The sequence below is a fragment of the Parasteatoda tepidariorum genome, chromosome 5 (assembly GCF_043381705.1).
Source record: "Parasteatoda tepidariorum isolate YZ-2023 chromosome 5, CAS_Ptep_4.0, whole genome shotgun sequence".
Lineage (NCBI taxonomy): Eukaryota > Metazoa > Arthropoda > Arachnida > Araneae > Theridiidae > Parasteatoda > Parasteatoda tepidariorum.
Window position 1 is genome coordinate 4,942,256 of NC_092208.1, and position 8,960 is coordinate 4,951,215.

At 30.6% G+C, this 8,960-nt stretch overlaps 1 protein-coding gene across 1 annotated transcript in view; it reads left to right on the plus strand.

Annotated features, from left to right (window-relative positions):
* Positions 1-8,960, plus strand: part of LOC107440939 (reversion-inducing cysteine-rich protein with Kazal motifs) — a gene marked incomplete in the record, with an annotated part of 83,779 nt that overhangs the window by 25,242 nt on the left and 49,577 nt on the right. The window contains 1 exon segment of the mRNA XM_071180939.1: positions 7,544-7,627. Coding sequence (XP_071037040.1) covers positions 7,544-7,627 — 84 coding nt within the window.

An 8,960-nucleotide genomic window follows, 5' to 3' on the forward strand; every position in this document is an offset into this window, starting at 1 on the left:
CGAATTTATATATTACGAATTTATTTGATGATTTTTGATTTATATCACGAATTTATTTTTTTTACTAGAATTTATTTGTTTATGCANTATATATATAGTAGTGTATAACTTCGGCTGGGGTTTTGCCCCACAAATCCTCCCCAAAACTACGCCACTGTATATCGGATTCACTGTCGTTTTAAAGGGTAGACTTCGATCTTTTAAGGTGACACCTCTGTATTTTGATTCACTTCGTTTGTTTTTTTTTACTTTAGTCTAGGTAGCACAAAGTCTTTTTTGAATAAATAAGTCACTCATCATTTATGATGGACTTATGTTTTGTTTAACGTGTTCATTATAGAAAAGAAGATTGAACAAAGTGATATTCCTCGAATATTAACACGCAACATGGGAAAAGGAAACTGCGATTGCACGCTATCGGACGTGCCCCTCTTGTGTGTGCTCTCTCAAAAGGTTGACACATTACAACGAACCTTTGTCTCATGTTTGTAACATATTTCCAAAACTTGTTTTTTCATGCTCGACCACGGCTCGCACCGATTTTCTTCAACTGTCGAAGAATATTGTGAGCCATTGAACAAAAAAATGCGACACCCTAAAAAAATTTCATTTTTAGTGGAGCGTTTTTTGTGAATTCTTTGAAAACAAGTGTTTGGCAGTTGTCTTTCACTAAAAAAGTTTATAAATTATGCGAAATATCAGTCTAAGATGAATGGTATGTAAGAATACAGTAGAAGATTACGTTTTGGCAACAAAGAAAAATGATTTTTCTTACATTTTGACTCCCGTTTGTGCTCCAAAAAAATTATTCAGAAACTTTCATTAGTTAGTTTTAATTTGATGTATCATTAATTTATTGTTTTTTTCTTTTATTGGACTAGGATTTCAGCATTGCTGCAGATGATTCTGATTTCACAAATATTTAAAAGGCTGAAAGGTTCCGCTTGCAAATTCCCGTAATTGCTTCTCAATTATAGTTGTTTGTTTTTTCCTCACTTAAACATCAATGCTTTTCTAAAAGACACAGAATATTGCGCCAAATCTTTTTTTTTTTTCTTTTTTAAAAAAAACCAGATAAACAATAATATTGAACTTGATTTTAAAGAAAAGCCTTTTCCGAACTAATTTGTAAAAATTTATTCCCTCAATATTTATGTTTATTATTCATTACTGTGATTTTTTTTTTTTAATGTTTGAGAAAAAATCTTGAACTTACTTTTCATCATCAGTTTTTTTTTTTTTTCGCGGAACTTTTTAAAAGAAAAGAAAATAACATTCAATTTGTTTTGGAAAAAAAGAAGCTGTTGGGAGAATTATTTTGATTTTTATGTCATGTTAACATTTTTTTTAAAAGTGAAAAATCAGAATTAAATTTTTCTTTTCCAAAAAAAGAAAGTGTGTATATATATGTGTCTACATATATATGTGTGTATATATATAACATAAGTTCCTAACACAAATTGTTACACAAGTTACTTTTTTTGCACCAAATCATTTTTTAAACAAGATAAAGAATATTGAATTTGATTTTAAGGAAAAGCATTTTCCGTACTAATTTGTATAAATTTGTTCCCTCAATATTTATGTTTATTATTTGTTTCTACGAGATTCTTTTTTTTTAAAAAATTTCTCTTTTTAATGTTAGAGAAAAAATCTAGAACTTGCTTGAAGTTTTTCATCAGTATTTATGTTTATTTTTTCGCGAATCTATTTTTTTTTAAAAAAAAAAAAAAGAATATTCAATTTGTTTCGAAAAAAAAGACATTTGGGAGAATTATTTTAACTTTCATGTAATGTTAGCCTTTTTTTTTTTAAGTGAAAAATCGGAATTGAAATTGTTGTTTTCCAGAAAAAAAAATAATTTTTGCTTTTTTTTTTTAAGGGAAGNAAGCAAAAAGAATATTCGGAAAAGAATTAGGAGAATTGTTTTAATTTTTAAGTCACTTTGTTAACCTTGTTATGTAGGAAAAAAATTGAGTTAAAAATTTTTTTTTCTAAAAAAGATTTTATATATGTATGATTAATTTTCTTACATTTGAGTTCATATTTGATTGACAGAAGTTGATTAAAAAGAAAAATTTTTCTTTTCTTCTTCTTCTTTTTTTTTTAAGATCTTCTACTAAATTACAAGTTCGGAAATGTGCATAAGAAGAAGTAGTTTTGAAACACAATGAATGGAAAACCGAACCATATTGTTGGATGATTGTGTTGATAAAAAAGATATGAAACATGCAAATAAGGTGTTGGAACAAACGGGCCAGCATCACGAGATGGCGACAATAATTTGTCATCTTCCAGATTCTCATGTGTCCGCTGCAGGTTCACTCAAGCATGGCACATGAAGATACTTAAAAACAGGAAAAGGGTGATTTGCTCTCTCTTTGCGACTTCATTTCAGAATGTTTCGCCATTTTGTTTGCTCTTTTAAGACATTAATGTCGAGGAGTTCTGTAATTTTAAGTTTTGGAGGTGATGTATTTTGAAAGCTAGTTTTAAATTTATATCTTAAATACCATGCCTTACAATATATATCGATTATACTATATTAATTTTCAGTAATGAATATCGCGATTATTTTCGATAACCCTTTAATGGTCAGACGAATTATCGTTCTCTCCATTTTACTGATTTTCTGACAATTCTATGTCAATGCAGTTTTCAGATTGTTAACTTAGTCACTTAGCTGCGAAAGATTCATGTCCTTGCTGACATTAGGGAGGAAATTCAGCTAAATTTTCGCACTTGCGATGACTTACTTAAGCCAATCAGATGCCTGTATTTTTAAAAAACATATCGCTTTTTGCCATCTGTAAAAACACAGGCTTTCGATAGGCCAAATTTGTCCATCTTGGTAGCAAAAATTTAGCTGAATACCGCCCCTAGAAAGCCATGGATTTATGAAATATAGATTAATGAAGAAGCAAACATAAAACTGACAGATTTTTCACTGTACTGATATTTTGTTTAAAAAACGTTTATTAAGGAAGGAAACGTAAAATAAATTTTCTATTCCATTTGGGACCCCCACCCCCACAAATGTGGAAGCCCGGGGCAACTGCCCCGCATGCCCTTACCTTAGTCAGGCTCTGATGATAGATTACCAATATGATACTATCACAATTACTACAGATAACGATAACCATATTGATATTTCCTAATGATAGATGGCGCTATTTAGATTGCCATGTAGTCCAACGCTAAAGTTGTTGTTTTTGCTAAAAATAAAAATATTAATTTTCTGATCATTTTATTATATTATTTTATGTATTTTATTTTTGCTGAAAGTAAAATTATCATTTTCTATTCATTTTGTTTCATTATTTTAGAAAACCTAACTTTGAAAGCTTTTACAGGATTATTTTGGTGTCGCGTCACTCAAAAAAAAAAAAAAACTTCTAGACATTTTTAAGAAATTCTATTACAATTCCATACTTTAAATATTTATTTATCAATAACATTATAAAGTATCCTATCATCTTTTCCTTTTAAAACTGGATTCGTAAAACATTTTGTCTTTCTAACCCCCCTTTTTTTATTAAAAAATTTTTATTAATTATTAGGCCTTAGAATTCATTGAAATGAACATTTTTAAGATTATTTATTCGAAATTAGATTCAATTTTGATTTTACTTGCCAGTAATCATGGACTAAATAATCGATTGTCTCCACTATCCCGAAAAGAAAAAAATTATGAGACATAAACTTATAACACAGAAAGAAAAAAATATAAAGACACTGCACAAAATTAGATTAACACTAAACATATCATAACCGGTCAATTGACCGTTTAAGAACTTTAGTATCGAAATTGAGCTTATCATCTTATCGTTTTTGCACATATGACTTCATGACTTTTTCTAACAATTATATACAGTTAATATTCCATTACTATTTTCTTGTATTTTGTTTCTTTCGAATAATATTTGTCGTATACCTATTTCTACCACAACCGGTCATTTGACCGGGAGAAAAATTTATTGCTTTAGAAGGTTATCGGATCAGAAATTGTGATGTAATGCGTGTTCAACGTACTGAATTCGATTATAGTTGCACATTTCTGCAAAGACTGTTGCGTAGTGAGTTCCATCAGAATAACTGTGAATTCAAATTTCAAGAAATTACCTAAAATTTTTAGACTTGCATTTTTGTGTCAGAAAAAGTGACCAAAACTAAATGTTTTGGTTAGTAGCTTATATTTTATTTTGATACTTTTACTTTATTTCTAACTAACTGTTAGTTTTTACCCAGAAAAATGTCGAAACAATCAAGACAGCACAAGTTCTTAGAGGAAATAATATTAATTATAAGAATAATTAAAAGAATTATGGTAGAAATAGTTATATATTAAGTGTTGATTTGTTTAGTATTAATTTTAGACAATATAGCAAGCACATTTGTACGATGGCAAAGTTAAAAAAAATTAATAAAATTGTGCAGAATAAAGATTTTTCCTGAGAACAAAATAAATTTTAAAAAATAGACCTTGAAAGAATGAGAGGAACAAACTTGTTAAAGGTGAGTTAATAAAAAATAAAAAAATAGAGGAAGTAGAAGCGAAAAAAGGAAGGGAAAAAAACGCCTAAATGCTTACAAAGCATTATTCTTGTTAGGGGGTGTTACTTGCTAATTTCGGAACGCTTTCTTGAAGGAGCTTGCGAAATGTTGTTCCTTGTCAACACAACAAAATGCAAATAGAGATCGTTTTCAGTTGTTAACTCATTCAAAAATGTTCTTTCTTTTTCACTTCGAAAGAAAGCATTGAGTGAGTAAAGGTTTAGAATTGTGGGGTTTTTTATTCTTTCAGACGATACCGAAATTAGAACTTGAATTAGGCCTAAGGATTCTGGTTGTGCGAAATAACGATGAGTAATGTTAGCTGCTCAAATGTCGCTCCAGTTTCAACTTTCTCTTAATTTAACTTTTGATCACAGTTCTTGTCGTCACATTCATAATTGAGTTTATAAAATATTACATTTTTAATGAGCTATCGTCTCTGATTGCGACAGTAGATAGGAGGTCAACCATATGTCTGAAAAATAATTTAATCAATTATGAAGGAACGTAGAGATTAATATTAATTACTTTAACTAGGAGCTCGTTCGTGGTAACCCGATTTTTTTTTTCTCCTTAAAATTTGATATTTATTTTTAATTTTGCTACTTGTTTTTTTTTATTATTATTATTTGTTTTTACTTATAAAATATATAATTATTATAATTTTATGTAAGAACGTTTAGTTAGTATGTTAGTCGTTGCAAAATTAATAATTATAAATGAACATGCAAAATAAAAATTTGAAAAAAAATTATTTAAACTTAGAAACATAGAATGTTTGTCACAATAAGAGCTAATAAATTTGAACTTAACAATTTATAAACGCAGCCTTCTATCTATTGTATAACAGTTAAAATTGCAAACGCTTTTTCATCTGTTCTGGAACATTTTTTTATGCATATAACCGGTTTGAACAGCCGTTCAACTCCATACCATTGTAATTTTGAACCCAATCCAGAAGACAAGGCAACTACTGTATCAAGTATTTTACTTTATAATCGCCGTTGAACAGAAGACCCAATTTTTGGGTTTACGACTACTAATGTTCAACTCAGTAGCTTTCTAATTTTGAACCCAATCCAGAAGAAAGGGAACTCCTGGATTAAGTATTGGGAGAAATTTGCCTTCGTGGAGGACTTTCTGATGGAACCAGAGCAGGATTATACCTTTCGTAGGCCCTAGGCACAGAGCCGGATAATACCCTTCGTAGGCCCTAGGCATAACCGTTTTTGGGCCCTCCCCTCCTTCCCCTCTTTTCAAAATATATGCTAAAATTTTCTTGCATATTTTTTTTTTACATTTTTATTAATATGGGTTTTAATTTACGAATTTGTTTATCTAACTTTATCTGCAATACCGACATACTGCCGATATTGCAGTTGATATCGATAATACCATTATGATTAGTTCGATCGATAACTATGTAAACACTTCACGTCAACAATACAACAACAAACCAGCAAAGAAAACAGTGAAATTGATAGTGAGATTAATTACAAGAAATATTTATACAGTAGAGAACCAATTATCTGGGATGCTCGGGACCATCGCTATCCCGGATGTCTGAATTTCCCAGTTTTCTGGATCGACCAAAAAGTGTCATTAATCGATGTTTTATCGAACCCGAATTACAAGGAAATTACACAAAAATTTGTCAGAATCTGAGATTAAACTAAAAGCGCAAAATTTGGTGAAAATTTACTCATCCGATTTAGAGAAAAACTTTGTAGATGAATTTTTACTATTTTCAAATTTATATGAACATAAATCTGCACAAGAAATGTTGAAGGCTCAAATTAAAGATAAACTTGTGAATACTTTTCCTAACGTTCACATTGCATTAAGAATATATTTGTCGATTCTTGGATCAAATGCAGAAGGAGAAAGATCTTTCTCCAGATTAAAATTGATAAAAAATTATTTGCGTTCAACAATGAATCAAGATCGTTTGGCATCGCTCGCACTTATGTCTATTGAATACGACATTTTGCGTAGTTTGGAATTCGACAGCATAATACAAGATTTCGTTGAATCCAAAAATCGCAAAAAAGTAATATATTAGATCATAAGATTCTGCAAAATAATTTATTACCGAAAAATATTATATTTTTATTTGTATCTTCATAATTTTGTGCAAAATACACTTATTGTTTTTAAAGCTAAATTATTTTTGTCAGCAAATTTTTTTCTCCCAAGTTTTTCGTAGGCCCCTGAATTTCGTAGGCCCTAGGCACGTGCCTAGTGTGCCTATAGGTTAATCCGGCCCTGGATGGAACTAACCCGCATTTGCGTTATATAGAGACCACTAGAGCATCCCACGGTTAGCCTGACTGCAAAGGGTCTCTTTGATCCGTCTACCACTGAGGATATTTCACGTCAGCACTGTAATCGATGCAAGCCGGATGTGGAATTCGTATCCACCAGCCATCGCTGGGATTCGAACCTTGTTCACATCATTGGTGAGGTGAGCGCTCTATCCCCTGAGCCATCACGGCTCTTGCATGGAGCCACTATTAGATATCTAGCTTGAAATTTACCGACATGGGAGCTAATAAAAGGGTGATCTCGAGAGAGAGAGATAAATGCTGCGACGATCGTTATTTAAATCAACAATCTTTATAACAATTGTTATTTAAGGCAAAAAATCTGAACGTGAAAATGAACAAAAAATGTAATAACTTTCGAACCCACTTGAAACTCGCTGTTTTAAATACCTAAAACAGCAACAGCCTTTAAGATTTTTAATGTAGAGAAAAATAAAGGATAAATCATGCTATTAACAATCGAAGTCATGCGTAGAAAAGGAATTAAATTTATTTTTTATGACACATTTGTACTTAAAGAAAGTTAGATATTTTTGATTTTTTTTACACAGAAACTAAAACAAAAATTTTTAAAAAATAAATAAATTAAAAAAGCTCATTTAAATGATTTTATTTCTGATTATTATTTTGTAATGTATGTTAATTTGATTAAAATGTTCTTTTAGATATCTGTGGTGGATCTTGCTACAAACAGTGACGATAGATGGAGACACATTACAAAGTTAACATCATTCTGCTCGGAACAATTAGTAAGTCTCTCTAGAAAATTATCTTTCGATATTCTAGGTATTTTCGATTCTAGGTATTTTCAGCAAATACGAAAAGTGAGTAATTGCCAAAGAATTAAGACAGTAAAATGATTTTTAATAATTGATATAATAATTTAATAATAATTTTAATAATAATTTAATACTATGAGGGTTAACCATCAAGAAAAGTTTGATTCTCATGGACCAACAATCCATGATGATCCTTGATGGTTCCAACATTTTCATGATGGTTTAATGAAAATTCTTGTTGGTTCTCAGGAATAGACCATCAAAACAATTTGGTTTTTATTAGGTCAGACCATCATAAATCAGTCCGAATTCCTACATTGAGATGATGGTTACTTATGTCGGTTACCATCAAAAGTATAATGGTTCATGAGGGAATTATTGATGGTTTCCATCAAGATTATTGTTGGTCCATCCATGTAAAACCATTAGAAATTTTGACTTGCGTTTTTTTTTTTAAATACTTCGACTGCCTCCCTCTGCTTTTAAAACTGCGTATTTATTTTTCTCTGCCTAATATTTTACTTCTAAACTTTTAAAATGCTTTTTTGCACTGATCTCCAAAATATTTTGGTAAAAATATAGTGTATGCCACGCGAAAATGCATGTGAGTCCTTATTTTCATTTCTCTATATCCTACAAAAATGACGTTTATTTTCATTTCTCTATAACCAATGATGTTTATTTTCATTTCTCTATATCCTACAAAAATGACGTTTATTTTCATTTCTCTATAACCTATAAAAATGACGTTTATTTTCATTTCTCTATAACCTATAAAAATGATGTTTATTTTCATTTCTCTATATCAGTGTTTCCCAACGTGGGGCCCACGCCCCACTGGGGGGCAATTAGATTGTTAAGGGGGGCAATTCGAAAATGGACTCGACAAGAGTTTTATCCATTTGCTCCGGGTCATTTAAATACTATGCTAGATTTCGGTTCCAAAATTGAAAGAATAAAGCAAATTCTTAAATAATTGCGGTCAATAAACATTATAAATTCGTTTGGTGAGACCAAAATATCAACTGGGTTTTTGGCGTCGTTAAGTTAATAACTAACCTCCCTGTGGCATATGGCAGGCTCCGCGTAGACCCCTTGACGCTTTAAAATTTCGCTAAACAATGCAGTTGTTCGCATCTGAATGGCCCGTCGCAACTTCTGTAGTGTTTCGCAACATTCAGTGATAGAAATCAATACCATAGTATGTCTTTTATGCCTGCAATGCAACAGTAAAGTCTTTATTTACTGCTCACACTTCAACTCATAATTGTATTCTTGAGGCTAGTTATGAAATTTCTTTATT